General features: G+C 37.8%; 1 protein-coding gene across 6 annotated transcripts in view; it reads right to left on the bottom strand.

Annotated features, from left to right (window-relative positions):
* smap1 (small ArfGAP 1) overlaps nt 1-22,994 on the bottom strand; it is a 135,677-nt gene that overhangs the window by 87,523 nt on the left and 25,160 nt on the right. For all 6 annotated transcript variants that reach the window (XM_079843365.1, XM_079843366.1, XM_079843369.1 and 3 more), the window contains exons 2-4: nt 12,617-12,750; nt 5,260-5,345; nt 1,010-1,085 (exon numbers count right to left, since the gene is read on the bottom strand). In XM_079843365.1, the coding sequence (XP_079699491.1) occupies nt 1,010-1,085; nt 5,260-5,345; nt 12,617-12,750 (296 nt within the window). The remainder of the gene's footprint in view (nt 1-1,009; nt 1,086-5,259; nt 5,346-12,616; nt 12,751-22,994) is intronic.

Below are 22,994 nucleotides of genomic sequence, written 5' to 3'. Positions count from 1 at the left end.
TAGACAGTAAACTTAGAGTAAACACTATAGCTGGGTATTGCTGGCTCACTATACAGCGTTACGATTCTATATGCTCCACTGCATCACAATTTCAAAGTGTATCGTGATAAGGGATTTATTGTGATAAGGGCAACTTTGCTAAACGCATAAGAGCAACCAAATCTGCAAGATCGGTTTCAATATTTGTCACACAGACTGCTTCACTTCAGTCCAGTACAATGCCTCAGAGAACTGCCACTATTTATATGAGATGCTTCTTCATTTCCTAATCTGAAGGAAGTGATATGAACTCACACATGAATGAATAGATGAAAAAAATAAATAAACACTAAATAGACTAAACAAATAAGTCCAGTATAATGCCTCAGAGAACTGCCACTATTTTCATGAACTGCTTCTTCATTACTTCAACTATAGAAAGTGATATGAATTCACACAAATTAAAAAATAAATGGTAACTTTACAATAAGGTTCATTAGTTAGCATTAGTTAACAACATTTGTTAACATGAACTAATAATGAACGGCACTTATAAACCATTTATTTATCTTTGTTAATGTTAATTTCAACATTTACCAAAACATTATTAAAATCTTGCTAACATTAGTTAATGCACTGTGAACTAACAAGAACAAATCATGAACAGCTGGATTTTTATGAACTAACATTAACAAAGATTAACTAATGCTGAACAGAGGTGTTGTTCATGGTTAGTTCATGTTAACTAGTGCATTAACTAATGTTAACTAATACAACCTTATTGTAAAGTGTTACCAAATAAATAAACAAATAGGGGTATATCAATGATATATTGGGGGGGGGGACAATATGTTAATATATGAATGCATTACCACAGAACTTGTACAAAACTATTTTAAAGTTGATGTAACTTTGCTGAGGATTTATAAATAATGTGGTCACGAACCTGGAAAATAAACCTTGCAGTGCAGCATGCACGCACACTCTCACACACACACACACACAATGATGTGATGATGTTGATACTCACAATGGCTCCATTGACAGCATTTTTATCGTAGTACTTCTTCCTCTCGTACTTGTCCCTGATGAAGAACTCCACGGCTCTGAAACATTGCTAAGGAAAATTCAAGTCTCATAATAACCAAGACAAATTATTTTAAGCATCACAACATTTAAACAAGCCTGGCTTGCATTTAATCTGTAACCCGAGATAAGGATGTAAAAACAAAGAAACATGTTGCTAACTGATAACTAGTCAGTTAATGTTGAACCATTAAATGGTTTGGCTCATATTTTGATTGAAGTTTCATGACATATACTTCATCATACCTCATATCCTCACAGTAAACAAAGCCACAAAACGTCCTTTTTGATTTCATGACGTTTTTAAATCTCAGTCTTGTTGTTTTAAACTTGATTCGAGGAACAGTTTGAAGGAGGTTTTTTTTTTATGGCAAATCACAGTTGCTCAGCTACAATGCAACTCCTGCAGTAAAGAGGCCGACCCTCTCAGACTGGCTGCTATTTCTCCTCATCATTAAAGACACCAGAGCACCAACACCCCACATGGACCACAAACTGAATAAACTTAACATTCTGTCTTTTTGAAAGAGAGGAAAAACACGTAGGATCAAACAAAGATGGCTTCACTTCCCCAGATCCTCACAAACCTGTTTTTTCATCTTTTTACAGCAAACACACACACACACACACACACACACAGAGAGAGAGAGAGATCGGGGCCAAAGAGAAATGAAAAAAGACACTCACTCTTTGTTAACAGTGTGAATTTATACAGTGACAGTAAAATGCTAAGAGGACCGGTTCATACAGCTTTATTGGATTTACCCTCTCATGAATCCCTTATCACAATACAGTAATGCAGCTGATGAAATACGGATCAGGGTGAAGAAGCAGGTGGCACGAAGAGAAAGAATGGAAAAGAGAAAAGACAGGGGTGAGAGACAAAAGCCTTGTAGCATCAACAGTACAAAAGATTAGCGGTTCTCAAACTGGTGGTCCAAGAAGAATTTTAAGTAGTACACTGAGTGACCCAGTGTATTTTGCTCTTAGTATATATGTATATAAATAAAATACACACACGAACAAGCTAATCCAGCTAATAAAAAATCCTCATGGACACTTATGTTCACAATTATGCAGGGCTTCCTTAAAAATGAAATGGATGCTTTGTTGCATCACGCCGAGTTAGAATGTGATGCAAAAGTTACAGAGAGAAGCCGGGAAGAATGATGATGCATAAAAAATAGTGCTGGCATAAATAGGAGAAAGAAAAATGAGTTACACAGTAAAAAAAAAAAAAAAAAAAAAACACAGACTGAAAAATGAGAAAGAAATCCACAAGCACACCACATAAAAATACCGCTGCCATTCACAATGAGCAACAGAAGAGAAAGAACTTCAAATTTCCTCTCTCTGCTGATCTGACGTTTATATTAACATGGCCAACTTTTCCATTAGAGAGAGAAGCGGTGATAAGTGCGAAGTGAGAGAGGGCGAGAGAGAGTTAGAGACCCCCACACTGGAGCACAAAAGATCCGCATTTCCATCTGAAGAAACCACACCGGTGATAAAGCAAATTCCATCAAAGCCAGTTTGTGGAGGAAGCTCACCTCTGCTGTCCAGATTAATCCATTTTGACGGTTAAGAATATTGTACCTCATCGGTCAGCATACAAATGAAGCCATTTCCATAGCCACACCAAACACAGAAGCGCTGATAACGGGCCACGGATGCCAGGGAAATTCAATTAGAGTTTCTGAAGGCGCCAATGAGGAGAATATGGAATTATCCTGGCCGCCACACACACCCAATTAGACTGATGGTGTGAAATAGGACGGAGGAGGATACCCGAGGCAAGAGGGATGAGGCGGAGGGATGAGAGACATGAAGAGACTTCCTGTCGGGCCTCAGAGATGAGGTAGTTCCTGTTCAGGTCTGCTCTATGTGAAGGTGCTGAAAACAGCAGCTGTTTTCTCTCGATCTCTGGAGCCAGAGGTGTGAAGTCACACAGGCTTCTGCCTGCCAAACTCTCACACATCCACCAACTTTAGAACAGGAATTCCCAACTGAGTTTTTATATTTATATTTATTTATATTTATATAACCCAGTACAGTATATACACTTTGTGACAGAACTGAACTGGCAAATAAAGAAGTCTCTGCATTTATTTGATAAAAAAATACATTAAAAAATTTTTTGTGTGAAATATAATTTAAAATAACAATTTTCTGTTTGAATACGTTGTCATTTATTCCAGCGTCGGCAAAGCTGAATAACACCAGTCTTCAGTGTCACATGATCCTTCAGAAATCATTCTAATATGCTGATTTGGTTCTGAAGATGTTGAAAACAGCCTATTAATATTTTGTGGAAACTGATGAAAATTTTTTTTGATTAATGGAAAGTTCAAAAGAACAGCATTTATTTGAAATATAAATATTTTGTAACATTATAAAATATCTTTACTGTGATAAATTAGATTATGCCTAAACTCATGGTAATATATGCAAACAATCAGTGCAGTTCCATGACAGTGCTTTTTTCTTAGTGTACCAATTACATGCATTCATATTCATATTAACAATGGGTGCATAATAATAATGTCATAAAAAGTAAAGTTTACAAAAAACAGTCATTGTTTCCCCTTTTTCAAGCCTGAACAAGATTGTGAACATGCAATGCAAAAGTTCCATTACCTGGAACTAAATGTCTCAAGAAACATAATGGTACTGAATGCCTCAAAGACAAAAATGTGCTCTTAAGCTACAATAAAAATATTCATGCATGCATATTCAGGTTGTAAAATAAGTAGTATTTTTGTGAGCAGAAGAATTAATTTTATTCATCTTTGGGGAAGATCTTTGGTAAGTCTGTTAAATTAATTAATTCAGATAGAAAAACTTTTTTTCTATATATATATATATATATATATTCCATATTCTCCTCATATGGGATTCATGAGAGCGTAAATCCAATAAAGCTGTATGAACCGGTCCTCTTAGCATTTTAATGTCACTGTATAAATTCACACTGTTAACAAAGAGTGAGTGTCTTTTTTCATTTCTCTTTGGCCCCGATCTGTGTGTGTGTGTTTGCTGTAAAAAGATGAAAAAACAGGTTTGTGAGGATTTGAGGAAGTGAAGCCATCTTGTTTGATCCTAAGTGTTTTTTCTCTCTTTCAAATAGACAGAATGTTAAGTTGTGTTCAGTTTTTGGTCCAGTTGGGGTGTTGGTGCTCTGGTGTCTTTAATGATGAGTCTGAGAGGGTCGGCCTCTTTACTGCAGGAGTTGCATTGTAGCTGAGCAACTGTGATTTGCCATTTAAAAACGCCTTCAAACCGGTCCTTGAATCAAGTATATATAATAATATAATTAATATAATATAAATATATATAATATCATATCATATAATAAATATAATTAATATAATATAATATAATATATATCTTATTCATTGATGGCTTTCTTCCTTTTCTGTTAAAAATAAGAACTGCCTGCCTTCAAGCCATATAAAAATGTAAAAAAAAAAAAAAACTGGTGTGTCCCTGAGTTGCCTAACACAATTCTATGAGTATGTGATAAGAACAATTAGTATTATGGGAAATGACACACATACTTTGTTATAGCTTTAGGTGTTGTACCAACCACTACACAATTTAAATGTAAATTGACATCACTTCAACTGCAAGCAATATTTTGTCATATATATTTGTGGAAATACTGCATAAAAAAAGCAATCTGCAACTCAACTGACAAAAAGCATTGAGAATACCCGTATTTGGTAATTAAATATTGACTATCTTCATTTATCAGAGTGCAAGACAATCCAATATGTACAACTACCTTTAAAACAGCAGATTGCACTGTTTTACATGCATACTCTAAACCCTTCTTCTCTGTTGCTTACAAGAGAAAAGTTCCTAGTACTGGCTACAGAATCTGATAGTTTGTTTGAATTTGGCAGCAACAATAAAAGAGTAGGATGCGACAGCATAAACTCACAAATAAACAGTCCTTTGCATATTACAAATCCGCAATTTGTCTATTCTAAAGCCAAGAAAGGGGATTTTACACTTTAATCATGTCAATTCTCTCCAGACGACCAAGAAAACATCTGTACCACACAACCCCAACCTCTGAGTAGAAAGTTGATACTGACTTTTACCAAATAACCAGCAAAGGCTATTAGAGCATATTGCAACCAGAATTACACAAACAAACACAGACAGATAGATAGATGGACTCAAGGATACTGGTCAGTTTGCGGCCGTCTGAAGTTTTCTGGGAGATGAGCTTCATACAGCTGTCTTGCCTTGGTGTTGCCCATGCTCTGCACACTCTAAACATAGAAAGAGAGAACAAAGAAATAATAGGTGAAAAAGAAGAGCAACACAAACCATCTTAATCCCAGGGTCCATCTGTAAGAAGAAAAACCAAGCAAGCACCTAAATAATGAATAAATACAATTATTATTATTATATCATCATCATCATCATCATCATCATCATCATCATCATCATCACACATTTAAAGCATAGCATAATACACAATTTAGCTACATATTAAGTGTTAGAAAGAATATATATCACAATTGCCAATCAAGCATAACACCTTTCTATCAGAACCAGCATTAACTTCTTGAGCAATTTGAGCTACATTAGCTTGTCTGTTTGATCCGATTAAACGGGCCAGCCTTCACTCCCCACATGCATCAATGAGCCTTGGTCATTGCCCTGTCACCGGTTCACCATTGTTCCTTCCCTGGACCACTTTTGATAGATACTGACCACTGCAGAACGGGAACACCCCACAGAGCTGCAGTTTTGGAGATGCTCTGACCCAGTCGTCTAGCCATCACAATTTGGCCCTTGTCAAACTCGCTCAAATCTTTACGCTTGCCCATTTTTCCTGCTTCTAACACATCAACTTTGATGACAAAATGTTCACTTGCTGCCTAATATATCCCACCCACTAACAGGTGCCTTGATGAAGAAAGATCAGTGTTATTCACTTCAATATCATAATGTTATGCCTGATCGGTGTATATTTCACATTATAAATCAAGTAGTTTTCTTAATGAAAAACATTGCAAATCATGTTTTAGTTTAGCTGGAAATTATTGTGAAATTACTTTCACAGTTTTGTCAACTCTATTAGAACACTAACAGAAGTGCCCTTGTCCATTATCAAAAGTACATAAACTCAAACATTCAACACAGAACTCTATAAAATCAATAAATAAGTTAATCAAGTTCAATTTATACAGAAGCCACTGTAAAACTGGTGCATCTCTGTACAACGTTAAGTAGGGCTGCACGATTAACCTTTATCGCATCGATATTGAGGTTTTAACTCCCGCAATAACCTAACCTCAGGAGTCGGAGGTTTTTTCCCCCGCCTCTGACATTTGAGTGACAAACCTATTAGCCAATCAAAATGGTCGAATCTCGCGTTCGTGGCTTGCTGGCCAATTAGAAATGGCAATGGAAACAAGGTTGTATGATGCGATGCACCGGGCGTGGCAGGCGGCTTTCTGTCAGCAGCAAAGCAGCTAACACACAACGTGTCGTGTAAGTTACCTCGAATTGTGCCTCAAATTGTGAAAAAGCTTGTAACTAGGGTAGGTAGATAATAGGTAAATAGGTAGATAATATACTATCTTTACATAAATAGCTACTATTCTCTTAAAACTATAATTTCGTTATTTTTACTAACCCAAATAATGATTCATCCGCTAGTTTGCACGTGAGGGGGAAAATAGGTTCCTTCCACTTAAGAGTTGAGCTCTTTTTATTTTAATATAACTCTTTACATAAATTCTATTTTCTACTTTTTAAAAAATTACTTCGTTATTTTACTAACCCAGTGTTTTGTATGTGAATGCTGTTTGACGTGAATATTACCACAGGAGTGAAGCACAAAGCTTAGCCTAGAAAGGAAATAATGGTCAGATTGCACTTTTTCATTCTGTTTTGCGATCTGGATCACTCGACTTTCCGTGAATTTTAACAGGCCTAGTCCATTTTATCCCAATGGACATGGACATCTAGTTTCTTTTCCCAAGTCTTCACTCGCGTCGCACCCATGTTAACGGGATTATAAACGTTTCTTCCTTTCGTTTGCTTATAATTAAGTCTATTATAACTATTCACATCCTTTACTGTGGTAAAGTATAAAAAACACTGTAGGACGAATACCTTATTACTTCAATTTTTATTTAACACAGTTTGTTATTAAACTTGGTAAGGCGCGTCAAGTTTGGTTTATTTGAATAGCGCATTTCACACACACACACACACGCGCGCGCGCGCGCCGGTGATTTTAGTTTCGTTTTCTCTGGCAGTGAATAATCAAAGATTGCCTAAATGTCTTGACCCCGTGGAAGATAAAATCCGCTCTTCAGACCTTTTACAACAAGTGTTGCTTTGCAACATCAGTAGAACATATGAAGATGAAGATATTCGAAAAAGTGTCTATCCAGCTTGTGTCCCATTCCTCTCAAAGCGCAGAGCGGTAGGCCTATATGACGCATCTTTGCGGGGAAATAGTATGAATCAAATATTTTTCTAACTAATATTTAATTCTCTTATATTCTTGAGGTTACCATTATTTACTGAAAATCGTTTAAATGTTTTATAGGCTGTGTTGTTTCACTGACGGAAGTGCTTAAATAAACAGGCATTATGGATGTTTCAGCCTCAAATGATTTCAAAATGTAGGCTATATATATATATATATATCTTATATATATCTGGCATAGACTACAGTATTTAAAATTGCATATATGCATTAGTTACATTCTCAATTTAATTTACAGAGCAATCCCTGCTAAGTTTTTAGTTTAACTAATACTAGAAGAGGATTTGTGTCTGTCGGCACTCACAACAGACTCGCAACGGGGGCGTGGCATCACGATGGTTGCGCTCCATCGTGATGTCGGTCAGCCATCCATCGGCACAACCCTACTTGTAACTGCGCAGAAATGGCCGAAGGCACTTCTTCGGTGACGGGAGAGGAAGCGGAGCACTTGGTTAACAAGAAGGGTGGTTCAGCTGTTTGGACTTATTTTGGATTCGCGAAGAATGACGTGGAGCAAAAGAGTGCTAAATGTAAAATATGTCGACGTGCCGTGGCCAGATCCAGAGGAAACACTACCAATCTATACCAGCATCTTAAAAATGTTGGTGTTTTATAGTAAAAAACCTTTAATGTAGCACTCTGACACAGTTTCTGATTTTGCACTTTCTTATCTTGCAGAAGGCTGGATAAGGTGTTGTTTTTAATTGTCATTGTCATTTATTTTAAAATGTCTGCAATATAACAGTTTCATGTTCAGTAAATTGCAGTGGACTACAGAATTATTTTGTTTTTCTAATTGTAAATCTAATAATAATTCATTTTCTATTTTTCAGTGTTTAAGATTGTTAAATTTAAAAACAAAATAAATGACCAAGTGGTTAAGTTAATTTCCATTATGTCGTCTTTTTCTTTGGTATTTAGGTTCAGGTATTTAATAATCACGAAGCATCAAACAATCTCATTACCTCAATCACTATGTATGTAGTTTATTTAACCCTCTGTGCCGTAAAAGTAACAACATATTTTATTCATAATTTTAGGTTTTATGCACTTAAAAGTATCGAACGCAAAAATCGAAAATCGCACCGCAATCGCAATATTTGTCAGAAAAACCGCAATTAGGTTTTTTCTCAAAATCGTGCAGCCCTAACGTTAAGACATTTAGCTAGCTTTTTTTTTTTTTTTAAATGCCCTGAGGAATGTATTCATTATACTGCTTGGATCCCAAAAAAAGAGCTATATTGATCTCTCTTTCAATGTCAAAGTAATTCAATGACCTCATTCATCCCTTAAAAAGGTGGAGTTTGAAAGGTTGCTGTGAACAATCGCTGGGGCAACTGGAGTGACAGTGCAAAATATCTATACCATGATTCATGCCACACCTCCCAATTTTTAACTTGCTAATAAAGCAAAACAATAAAACACATGAACTTTCACCTGAAACACAGAGCTTGTAACCAGAGTTTTCTTTTAAGCCTGTGAGTTCATGGCCCTGATTTTTAATTAACCGTGTAATCCTGTACACAACTGCTTAGAAAAATAAAGGCTGTTCGAACATACAAATTACACATATTTGCATTATCATTTCAGTGTCACGTACGTCTAAGTCTGTCAGAGACAAATTAATTTGAAAATGATGGATCAGAGTGAAGGAAGAGTATATGCTGAAAAACAGACAAGTAATTACCCATCAAGAATTAATTATCCATCCAGATGTCAATTAATATGCGAAGGGGAGATGCAAGACTCCCTTTTGGTTGCTTAAAAACTCATAAATCTTTCAAGCCACACTGCTCTTTACAGCACAACACACAAAGACCTAAAATATAGTTACACATGTATAACTGTGCTTTGAATGATGGTTATATGATTTTTATGCTGGCTTGATCAGGCCAGTAGTAGGCTTGCTGCTGTAGTCTGTGTTAACGGTGTAACATGATGTTCGGCCGTACACCATACGTTACTTGCCTCCGACGGCAACACCCCGACTGTCATTTGCTTTTTTATTGAAATAAAAACCATTTAGTTCAGTTGGACAGCAGACACTACAATTATGAACTGAAATTGTCTGCATTGCTCCAGACACGAGCTACAGTCACAGCACAGTGCAGCAGGGGTCCGATTTCATTTATCACATGATGAGAGTAAGGAGGGATGACTGACAAGACGATGGCGACTTGGTGCGCAACAGATCCTGAGCGTCATTGACAAATATCTTATCTTGTAAAATGTGCGGCCAGTACCGCCGCTCCCTTTACACAGAGTACGTGTCATATCCACGATGCCTACAAATTATAGGCCGTAATACACAGAGTGATCGCAAAATCGATCATACACTGGTGTTATCAGTAATACCGGTATTGCAGTCACAAGTTTATATAACATTACTTTTGGCAAAAGGTCAATATCGTTGCATCCCTAGTGAAATTTGCAAAAATAATGTACATTACCGGTGAAAAGTTTGGGGAATGGGGTCAGTAAGTGTTTTTTTATTTGTTTGTTTTTTAATAAGACCCCATCCACACGGAGACCATTTAGCTGTATACGTAAAGTTTTTGAATCGCATCAGCGTTTCGTCAAGACGGATCCGGCGTTTTAGGAGTCTGAAACCAGGTCCTTGAAAGGATAAATCAGAAAAAAATACCCTTGCGTTTTCATGTGTACAGCCAATCCGTATATTTTGTGAAACGATGATGTCATCACACTAAGTCCCACACGGTAAAGACTAGAAGGGATACAGCTAAGGGCACTGGGCATGCGCACATCAATATTGAGTAGGGCTGGGCGATAAAACGATAACGATAATTATCGCGAAAAAATTTTCCTCGATAAAACGATAACAACAGTTCGATAAATGCTCGATATAATGCTTACGCGCTATGCGTAATGCTGCACATGCGTTTTGCATGTTGTTTGCAACGTTGTTGACAGTCACAGTGGCCGACAGGCTGACAGGCTTGGAGGATTGGAGTGGAGTGAAGCGAGAAAAATGAGCGATAGTGATGAAAATTCAGCGCTCACGACCAGCTTGGAGGACACAGATACCGTTGATAGGAAAGGTCACTCAACTTCAGTGGTTTGGAGATATTTTTGCTATTTGCGATCCGACATAAAACAGAGCGACGTGCACTGCTTATCATAGGTTCACCACACGGTAATATAATTATTAAATTATCTTGCTTCTTCGAAGTTCTTCCATATAGCATTGCCATTGAGCCCAACACAGCGGTAAATCTACATTAGCCTAATATCAGTTCACGCATAGGCTTATTGCCTTATTAGTTGTAGTGGGTGACTACAACCAGCTAACGTTACCAAATTATAAATCACTAAAACATGGAACTTATGGAAAAATATATTTATTGGTATCATAATTTTTTGTCTTTGGTGATTTATTAATAACTCAGCATCGCCTGTATTAAAAGAGAAATAAAATAATTTAATCCGATGTTTAAAGTGAATAAAATAGACTTGACAGCCTACTGAACTTTGTACTCTCTCCCAGCCCACCGCAGTTGTGTGTCGGTGAGGTAGGTGTGTGTGTGTGTGTGTGTGTGTGTGTGTGTGTGTCGGTGATGTGCGCGTTGGACCAATCCACTGTAAGGCAAGAGAGGGGGGACTCAAAATGTTTCTAAACTTAAAACGCATTTTTTGCCTGTTTGCGTTTTTTGTTTTACTACTTACACAATTATTTTATATAGTATATATAATTATATTATTGATAAATTGAGTGTAGAGTAACAAAATGCTGACCACAGTTAAGATTTTTCTTATATTTATTTATTTTATTTATGTTGTCAATGTCATTTATTTATAAGTTTTGGCATGCTGACAAGAAAGATTTTTTTTTTTATTCTATTTTTTTTTTTAATCTTTAAAGCACTTTAACTTTGCATTTGCAGTCAGCAGAGCCAAATGTTATATCATTACAGTTCTAGATTTTACTATAGATATTTATTTTATATATTAGATTTATATTAATAATATTCTACTCTATTTATATTGATTTTATTAGTAATAAATAAATCTACCTCAGTTTTGATCAATTATTCACCTGTTAGGGAAGTGTTTGTCATGTTTTGACAATAAAGGATAGTTTAAACCCCACAATTAACTGTCTGTTTTCTACAGCTTTCACTCAGGAGCAAAAATATGCCTATAAACTTTAAAGAAATAAAGAAGAAAGAAAAAAAGAAATTATATTGTGATAATTTTTTGGGGCATATCGCCCAGCCCTAATATGGAGTCATTTGATTACTGTATTTGCATTATTGTAAGGGTTTAGGGTTGGGGTAAGGGTAGGCGTTAATAAAACCCAATCTGGTAAGTAGAAAATGCATTTATTGTTATTTTATCGTGAGATTTTGCCTCACTTCCGACCGTTGTTGTACCCCTTTCTAGCCACAACTCTTCTTCTCCATATTTAGTGCATTTCTGTGGCAGAATTACAGCGCCACATACTGGTCTGGCATGTATACTACATCGTTTTAGTGGTTTCGTGTGTACGCAGAAATTTCTTGAGACGAAGGGGGGAAAAAAGATTGGATAGGGAAAGCTCTGGCTTCGTGTGGATATGGCCTAAATCAATATTTTTATTCAGCAAGGATGCATTAAATTTATTAAACATGACTGTAAAGTATTTATATGGCCAAAAGATATTCAATTCAAATAATAAATGTTTCTTGAACACCAAATCAGAATATTAGAATGATTTCTGAAGGATTATGTAACACTGAAGACAGCTTTGCAATAACAGGAATAAATTGCATTTTTAAATATATTCAGTCGCAAACAGTTATCTTAAAATGTAATTATATATTTCACAATATTACTGTTTTTTACTGTATTGATCAAATAAATGCAGCCTGGGTGAGCATAAGAAAAGCATAAATACATCTTACCAACCCCAAACACAAAAAAAGCAGTACTGTGAGTTGAGTCATCAACAGAGCCTGAAACATCCCATTCAGCCCCATAAAGAAAGAAAAGACAGCCAACACAATACACAATGTTACACAAAAACACACATACTTGTATCTGCTCGGGGGTCCATTGATCCAAGTTGACTGATTTGACGCGTGATATATGCACTCCCAGGTTCCGGTGTATTCCAGCACAGCGGATACACATAAACACACCAAGATTCCAAGAGGCCCATCGAGGTCCTGAAGGGAAAGAGAGAGAAAACAGACAGATTTCAGACCTGCAGTAAAGCACTTCCCATTATCTGAAACAGATAACACCATCATAACAGGCAGTGAAGAAACTGCGGTTTAAAATAAATCTTCTGAGTCACGGTGCCGCCTCAAGCTCCGTCGCTTAATTCTGCCTCACCACAGCATCGAATAAACTGCATTGTTTTGTGATGCTGAAAACCAATATCTAAATGATGGAATTTTGCAGTTGTGATAATAAAATTCGATCCAAGAGCCAGATGAATGCAGCAGGTAGCCCACCTGAATCAACAGTCAATAGCTGCAGGTACTGGAATAAAACGGTGAAACTACATTGTGAGACTCCTGATCTCATCAGCCACAAGAAAAAAAAAAGACAAGAAAAATGTGAATTGTGCTACAATGCAGACTGTATGTGATTATCTTAAGCCCAGTGTGTAATATTCAGCTCTCAGAAGTGACTATAATAGCACGGGGGTGGAAGGAAGCGCTCTGACTGTAGATGCCATCAAAGGCAGAGACGGAGGTTATGTATCTTTTAGGGATGTGCGCCACAAATAATTCCCATAACATTTAAATGGAAATTTTGTAACCGACTAGTTGACTAGTCTAAGAAGACAGAAGACAGTCTATATAAGCAATGCATTTGAAATAACCTACTTGATCTATGAATCAAACAGTCAACTACCATACTGAATGCCGCTGAAAGAGATGTGTATATATATATATATATATATATATATATATATATATATATATATATATATATATATATATATATATATATATATATATATATATATATATATATATATATATATATATATATATATATATATATATATATATACAATCATTTCATAAACAATCGCTGTGCTAGCCTTGCATTATGATCATTGTACATTAAACTTGATGTTTACCAACAACAATACATTATTTAAGGTCATACTACGGGGCTGTTGAATGTTTGAATCTGATTGTTTGACGAACATTCTAAGAATTTGCAATTATTTTCAAGGAAATGCACGGCTAAAGTAGTTCCAGGCAGGTCTTGACCACATTACATGTCCATTTCACTTCGCCAAATTATTTCAGTTATTTCCTTACAGCTTACAACCGCAAAATAACTAAAACCCACAATGACACTGACAAAGCAAATAAATATAGCACACAATAGGATAAAAACGATAAATTATTTCCATGTTTTTGCCAGAAAATTATGTTTTAATATGTACAGAAAGTACTCTCTCCCGCTTGCTCTGCTCTCCCACTCAAACGCGCACACATACAGTACGGACACACACTCACACAGAAACATGTTGTCGCCGCTGCTCTGACGATTTTATCAGTAAAACAGTTTGGCAACTTAAAAGCTACATGACATTTCTCACTAGTGAGGTAATAAGAGTGCTGTTCTTGAAGCAGGTACACTTATAGTTTGGCTTTTAGTAGAGACGCTGCTGCCAAACACTGTTGAGAGACACGCAGACTCAAGTAATTAACACACGCTTAATCTCTCTCTCTCTTTCTTTCGCTCTCTCTCTAATAACTGCATTAGCCTGCTAAGAATGGCTCAAGCTTTCGTTACTAGCTCTAAAATTATGTTTTGGAATTAGCAACGGAGGCATGGGATGAGATGCATAAGAAATTGTTCTTAAAGGAACACTCCACTTTTTTGAAAATAGGCTAATTTTCAAACTCCCCTAGATTTAAAGAGTTGAGTTTTACTCTTTTGAATCCATTCAGCTGATCTCTGGGTCTGGCGGTAGCACTTTTAGCATAGCTTAGCATAGATCATTGAATCTGATTAGACCGTTAGCATCTTGCTCAAAAATGACCAAAGAGTTTCCATATTTTTCCTATTTAAAACTTGACTCTTCTGTAGTTACATTGTGTACGAAGACCAACAGAAAATGAAAAGTTGCGATTTTCTAGGTCGATATGGCTAGGAAACTATACTCTCATTCCTGCGTAATAATCAAGGAACTTTGCTGCCGTACCATGGGTGCAGCGGCGCAATGATATTACGCAGCACCTGAAAATAGGCTAGAAAGTCGCAACTTTTCATTTTCCGCCGGTCTTAGTACACAATGTAACTACAGAAGATAGTTCAATTCAACTGCCTGTTGTCAACTATTCCTTACAGATTCTGGATCTGGATCTGCTGCGGTTAAGTAAGTTTCATTCGAAATGTTTAAAATTCCATTAAGGTATTGTCCCCTAGCCCTTCAGACGTCGCCTCTATAAAAATATAAAGCAAAACATAAATGTGGACAAAATGTAAACGACTGGTATTTCCAACATCGAAACAAACGGCATCGTTTAGTCATCTAGTTTCGCAATTCCCTAGTATTTTTCAGCTCTGTTCGAGAAACTGTGCACAAGACGCGTTTGTGCGAGAAGTTGAGATGGTTGAAGTGGATGGATTGGGGGTTTGGGCGCACTGGAGCAGTCCTGACAGCTTTCCGCTGGTCGGTTGGGGTTGGTGAGAGCACTGCTCCTGACGGGCTATAAATCACAGGGTTTGCTGGGAAATGGATTTCTGTGGTTCACCCGCCCTCTTTGGCTTTATCTACACCTGTCAGCCATCTTAGGACACGTCCAATTCGTTTCCTCCGTCTCACGCTCTCTCGCAGTACGGAGCCGTATCCGTGGTAGCGGGGGGGGATGGGATCTATATTCTGGCCGCAGGATGCCTGGCATGCTTTTGCATGCCCATCATGCAACAGTAGAGTAAACCAGTGACCCCGGTAGTGCCACCCACACAGCTCCTGAATAGAAAAGGCACACACACACTCACACGACAAGTACAGCCATTAGCATAACAAACAATACCGCACTGTTTCTTCACTTTTAAGCATGTTCATAATTCATCCTGCATGATTGCTCAGGATATTAATGGCTATCTTGTTTCTGTTCTGCGCTCAGATGACAAAAGAGGATGGGCGACTCGTGAACAGGCTGATAAGATTCCCCCAACGCGCTGGAAAAACTCTGGCGAAAACTGCAGTAATGAGAGAGAGCTGGTTTCCAGTCTCTTATCTCTCACCCACCCCAAACTACCATCCGGCTGGCTGCACCAGCTCTGTCTGCCACCCTCCCAGATTTATTAGCCCAATAAAAGGCTTCAAGATTGTGTCTCACACCGCTGCACCAGGAGCTGCATAACTCACCAACAATTAAAGAGGGTTAATTTGTCATTGAGTGGAGCCCGGTGCAGTGAAGGGTGCAGTGCCCCTGCGGAGGGGAAGTGCTAGAGAAACTCTCTCCACACCCTCCCTGCTGGACTAAAACGCTGCAGTGGGGACTGGATATGCTTATTAGGCAGAAGGTGTGGGAACCCTGAAATGAATTTCCATAATTTGTCCACGACTTTAAGGATTCTTACAAATGCTTCTGTGTTTCTTTGTGAGAACATAGTACACAGAGTATTTCCAGCAGAAGAATTGAGAATAACTAAAACAAATTATATTAATTATAGAAAATACATTTTTATGACTTTTTCAGAAGTTCCCTCTATATAGATCAGTAGTGGTGAGAACCCTGCATCTGGCTTCAAAAGAAATCAACAGTCCAAATCCAAAAAAAGAAAGAAAGAAAACGTATACATCCTAGAGCTGCACAATTAATTGTTTAGAAAAAAAATATGAATTCATAATCTTGATTCGAACACCCACACAATCTCATTCCTAAACATCAACGATTCGGTCATGTCTATTTAAACCTGTGACAGAATCACATTGGAACATTCAAATCGGAGTTGGCGCTGCCGCTGACCCAAAGAAAGCAGTTAGGCTATCTATGTATGAAACAGCTTCTTTTTTTAGCCATAATTATTTCTGTAACAAATATTCAAATTATCACAGAAGTAAGGGGGTAAATGTTTATAGTTAGGATATTAACACTGATATCTATGGAAGCGATCAAAATCAATCAATCAATCACCTATTGAAAGTAACTTGGCCTTTCAAATAATGATTGTTTACAAATGTATGTGTCATTGAATCATTCATTCAAGATTAATCCAGTAATGAAACAATTGAAGTATTTATGAGTCATTGAATCATTGATTCAAACCCATTTTTTTAAAATAATTAATTCAAATGACTACAGCAATTAACATCTTGTCAGAACCTCTAGAAAATTACATGTTATTTTGTTTAGTTATCTGTTCAGAATCGTGGGAGAATCGCAATATTGATTTGAAAAAACTAAAACAAATTGTGATTCTCAATTTATCCAGAAATGTGCAGCTCTACATACACGTGCAAACATTCACAGAACATTTTCAATATGCCTGCAGCGATATGCTGAAATATTTAGGTCACAAAATCAGATAAATTGCCCCACACAACAAAAATCTGATCAAAAGGGATTACAGGCAACATGTTTAATTTGCACGATAATAACAGTAGTAATCTGTCTCAGCTGCCGATTTATGATTGGCTTATCCAAGATGTAGGAGGGGACCAAAAATAGCAATACCAAAATATCATGATGAGTAATTTTATAACATGGTAATATCAAATTACAATACTTTATTATGATCAAAATAATTAATTTAACATTACTTAAATAATTTATTAAATATTTACAGAATTTTACAGAACAAGTCTGGCATCAACAGCTGCCTTTATAAATAATACAATTGGATGAGCCATATTCAAAATGCTAAAATAGCCGATATACACACACAAACAAACCCACTTGAATTGCTGCTACATTGCTGGCCGACCATAAACAACCTACACTGACTGTCTCTACCTCACACGCAAACACTGTAAACGTGTCAAAACGAAATTACTCTAATTAGAATCAATGAAGCTGGAAGCGCCCGTCTGCAACATAACTTGCAGTGTAGACTGCAGATTTAACATAACATCTACCATTGCATGGTACAGTCTACTGTCAAGCCGCAGAGCCCTACTGAGATGGATGTTAATGCCAGGTGTAAACAAGGACTCTGATAACCAGCCAAGAGTAGAGGTCAGATAACTAACTGCTGTCTGTCTCACAGCCCTGCAGACAGACACGAGGAACTGGCAGAGGCTGCAACCAAGACAGGTCATGACCTATGACCCTACCTAAGCTCTGCCATTCTGAGAGGAATGATGATGGCCTCTAGCGCCCAAAAGGGGCAATTTCAGCATTTCAGATGTGACATGCCCGCATGATCGCTCTACTTCCTCTCATTTCCCTCTTCCCCAGTCCATTCATTATCTCCACAGCTGGTCGCAGCAGATGTACAGCAGTGCGGACGAGTCCCTCAGTCAACATACTTTGGCTAATAATTCACCATTCACCTCTATGAAATGGGAACCGGATGCTGTGAACAAGTCTGCACTAGAAGGATGTGAGAGAGAAAGTGTTCTCAGTAAGACTGTGGCACGCTATATTTAGACCCGAGGAGAACATGCAAAGGATGCCTTCAGCAGCTGGGTAGTGAGATAACATTTTTGGGGAGCCCATAAACACAGGACACCCTGGGTGTGCAAGGCGGCCCTTCCCTGAAAACTCAATTAAAAAAAGGCAGGCCAAATAAATTATTCAGTGTCTAAACATCCAGAGCAGGGCTCGCTGGGACTTTGTGCGTGTAGGTACAGCGGGAGATTTACAGTTGTCTCTGCGGTTCCCCGGTCTCAGCCCGCTCCATTGAGGAGTCACCCCAGATTTATAAGCCTGTAGCTCATTTGCCTGCGTAGAACACACATAAACAATAGGACATGGCGGATATAAGATGTGTGAATCACACACACTCTTTGTCCCTCACACATGTCACTTGTGCCTTTGTAGCACCTGTCTTACTGAAAATTGAGTGGCTGCATCGCTTCGTCAATGTCACCTCAAGGCTACAAGAGAGCATTTGTCAAAATAAACAATAGTCCCTTCTGCCCTCCATCTTTCACTTCTGGGGGCACGGGTAACCGTGGCGACGAGAGCCCCTCTCTCTTTTTTCACTTCCTTCCTAATCCCCCTCCATCAGCTCTGCCAAAGAGTGAGGAGAGAGAGACAGAGGGAGAAAGAAAGGGGGAAGAAGAAAAACAGGAGAAGACAGTGGCACTGTACTTCACCCAGAAACCTCAAAGAACTGGAGGACCTTCCAGCTACGCTCGGGTAACACTTCAAAAGGCTGGTGTTTATTGTCCCAGTATGGTCCAGGGACAGGGGCCAGTTGTCGTGTTTCAGGACCCCGCATGGCTGCCCTTCACAACACCTGACTTACTTTTAACAGCTGAATAGGATGCAAAACCTCCAACAAATACTTATGAATGGCTGTGTGTACAAGAGTGTCATTTCAGTTGGCTGAGAGTCTGCCTGCAATTTAAAATTGATATACACACTACCGTTCAAATGTTTTGGGGTCGGTAAGATTTGTTATGTTTTTGAAAGAAGTCTCCTATGCTCACCATGGCTGCATTTATTGGATTAAAAATAGAGTAAAAACAGCTATATTGTGAAATATTACAATTTTAAATAATTGTTTTCAATTTTAATACATTTAAAAACCGTCATATGTTCCTGTGATGGCAAAGCTGCACTGTTTTCTGTGCTGCGCAGTAGGGCTGTAGCTATCGATTATTTTAATAATCGAGTATTCTACTGATTATTCCATCGATTAATCGGATAAGAAGTACTATTAAAGAGCAGTACTACAAGAGAAAATAAGACAGGTCTCTTAAAATGAACTAATCTGTTTCCTTTTTAGAAAAATTATCAGCAATTTTTATTGCTGAAATTGCACATTAATATATGTGACAACTAAACCCATTGAAGTGCATTCAATTGCCATATTACATTCAAAATGCAAATACAAATATATAAATTAAATAATTTTTTATAAATAAAGATAACTTCAAACTACTTTAAAAAGGGTAAACATGGTACAACCTAAAACTAAACCTACAACCTATAAATCAAAATAATAATATTACAAACAAGAATAAAACATTGCATTTATGTTGTGCAACTTAACTTTCAAGTTTCAGCCTAACTACATCTGAGGCATGACATAAGCCTTTACTGTCTTCTTGGAAGGCTTTTTGGCTGTTGTAAGAGGCAAATATTAGTGGACAGGAAGGTAACTTGGAACAAGAGTCCATACTAGAGATGCGCGCATCAGCTCTAACGTCACCGAATCCGCTGTTAAAAACAAACCATCCACCCGCACCTATGATTTTCTCTGATTTAGATATCCACACCCGATCATCACTTTACAATTATTCAAATTCTCAGTGTTAAGCGAGATGCTATCGTAACATATTACACTAAAGTAGGTTGCTTTAAGAAAAAAAATCTTCTTTGGCGAAATTACATTTCTTAAATAACCTAACAACCTCGACAACCTATGCTATAGCACACGGAGGAGTAAATACTGGAACGTGAGCAAAAGATAAATTTAATTCAGATAAAGTACATCGCACATGCAGATCTACGTTTTAAGGTAATCATTCATTATAGTAACACAGCTTGTTTTATTAAGTTAGGAGCAATAAATATGATTAAAGTGTGAGATTTAAATTCAATGAAAATTTAAATGAAATCAATGAAAGCAAGCAGCTCTGAAAGCAGGAGCGCAGCGCATCAAGAGCACACAAGTTTGTTGCCCTTAGCTTTGAGAACATTTTAATGGTGTACATTTCGGAGATATGAAGTATATAAAGTCCCGTTAAACATTTCACATACACATCAAAATGACGGTGATGCATGTGCAAACTCCATTCATGCTGATCGCTTCATGTGTTTTGAGTAGCTCGTATCTCTTCAGCTGAAATTAAACTTAAATGCTCAGCGTCGCATCCTGAAGCTCAACACACAGTTGTCTTCATTTAAAAATTGCGAGACTAAATTATATTACCAGGGCTGATGTCGCTCTCTCTTGCATTGCGGTCTTTGATCTTGAAACGAGCTGAAAACGAAAGTAAAAGAATGACACACGTTCATTACGTTTTACCATGAACAGAGTTCTGCGTCTTTATTAAAATCAACACATTAATGATTTCTCTCTCATCCACCCTTTGAAATATTATTTTTTTATTACTTTACTCACCCGACCCACTACTCCTTACACATAAAATATCATGGCACAATATGGATATTTTTCTTACAAAAACCCATCGATTCACTTCAGAAGGCCTTTATTAACCCCCAGGAGCTTTGTGGATTACTTTTATAATGGATGATGGATACACTTTTTGGGCTTCAAATTTTGGACAGCCATTCACTGCCATTATAATGCTTGGAAGAGCAAGGACATTTGTTAAATGCAACTCCGATTGTATTCGTCTGAAAGAAGAATGTCATTTACACCTAGGATAGCTTGAGGGTAATGTGTCCTTGATTATGTTTTGTTTTTTTGTGTGTGTGTGTGGGGGGGGGGGGGGGGGGGGGGTAAACCATCCCTTTAACTTTGCCCTTAGCCAAATCTATTTGCTCTGGAACAAGTAATAGATTAATAAGATCAAAGATTACCCGTTTGACATACCCAAAATGAATTATACCTCATGTTTAAACACTATCTACATAAGAGCCAGTGGCAAATTCCCGAAGGACTGGCCGAGATGAAGCCGTTCTCTGCGGGTACATGAGCACTGAACGGCTGCTGATGGCCTGGAGCTCACATCTCCGAAATCGTCTAAACAAATAGTAGTCACATATTGAGGTCTAAATAACTACATTATCGGCTAAAAAAAAAATTCTTAACACTACATTGTGACAACAACAGCAGAATTTGTAAAATTATGGTGGCTTTGCTCGTCCGCCATGACACTCGCGGTTGTGAGAGAAATGCTGCAAGCGGAGTGATACAAACGGTGAAACGATTCCTGTGGTGATAGTGGTAGAATATTGCATGGCTGCATTGTTATGTATTGGTCCAATGTGTGTGTACTGGTAACCCAGAATGCACTGTAGCAATGCTGACCACACACTCTCAGTGAAGTTCCGCTAAATAATGTGCACGTGTCTTTAAAAATAACTCGTACTGCTTTTGTTAACAGTGCATGACAGTGCTGATGATGTTTATATAATAGACTGTGTGCGCGTGTTTGTGTGTTCATGCCTCATTTGGTCTGTAAGGGCAAGCCACGCTTGTACAGTGCATCTGTGCGCATCTCTAACTAAGTCACTGCGATCTGCGACTGCTGGGTATAGGTCACTACACAAAGCATGCTGGGAATGTGACGGTGGGATCCTAGTAAAAAAAATTAAAATAAATAGGAAGTGAGGAGGCAGAAGTTCAGCACTCAGCCTCATCTCTAGATCCAAAGAGTGAATCGGCACAGCAGTCCGTCAAACACACACCTTAACGTAGGCATGTGCACACACACACTTTTGGACTGCATAAGGTCACCTTTTGAGCCTTTTAAAAGTGCTGCTGCCATGTTCTTAAAAGCTTCTATTTTTCTCTAATTAAAAAAAAGGTGACTGTGGAAAACAAGTGCACCGCACAGATCTCAACCTGCACCTTTTCAACACCAAATAACAGGCTGTGAATGTGCAGGTGTGTATTTATTATCCATAACTGGAGGAGAAAGTGTGTCTGGTTATGCAATAGAGTGGTGTGAGGGGGGAGGGAGAGGGGGAAAATATGCGGCTCTGCCCCGTCCATCACAGTCGTGCCCATTAGTGTTTGTGCTAGCTATACGGACCCCCAGCTGTTTGCCCAAGTGAACACACTTCATGCAGTCTAAAGGCCCTTTCACACCAAACGGGAGACGAAAAAGCTAAATGAATTGCAGGCGAATAGTCTATTCACACCAGAAGTGAAACGAATATAGGGCTGAACGAAAAGCACATTCACGCTGGCTCAACAGATGCCATAACGCACCCTTCAGGTGGATTATTAGAAGCACAGGATGGAGGATCATTCATTGGCTAAGTTCAATTATAAAAATACAAATATTGAAACAGATGTGATGTTTAAAGTCATTTGCAGTTTTTGTAAGATTACAGTTTTGTAAAACTTAAAGAATCCTGAAAAATCTATATTACAGTTTGCATAAAAATATTTAGTAATACTGTTTTAAACAATAATAATAATGAACCCTAACCCTAACCTCACCCTAACCCAACCCTAACCCTAACCAATCTACTACTACTGTCAACTCACTGTCAAATGTGCATTTCTAAGAGACAAAACATGTAATATTATTAATACTGCAGCTGAAGATATATGCCAAAGTCAGGCCACACAAACCTGTTTCATGACTAGAAACAATATAACCCGTTAACACACG

The sequence above is a fragment of the Gobio gobio genome, assembly GCF_949357685.1.
Source record: "Gobio gobio genome assembly, chromosome: 18".
Lineage (NCBI taxonomy): Eukaryota > Metazoa > Chordata > Actinopteri > Cypriniformes > Gobionidae > Gobio > Gobio gobio.
Note: the sequence above shows the minus strand (reverse complement) of the source record. Positions and strands in the feature narration are given on the sequence as shown.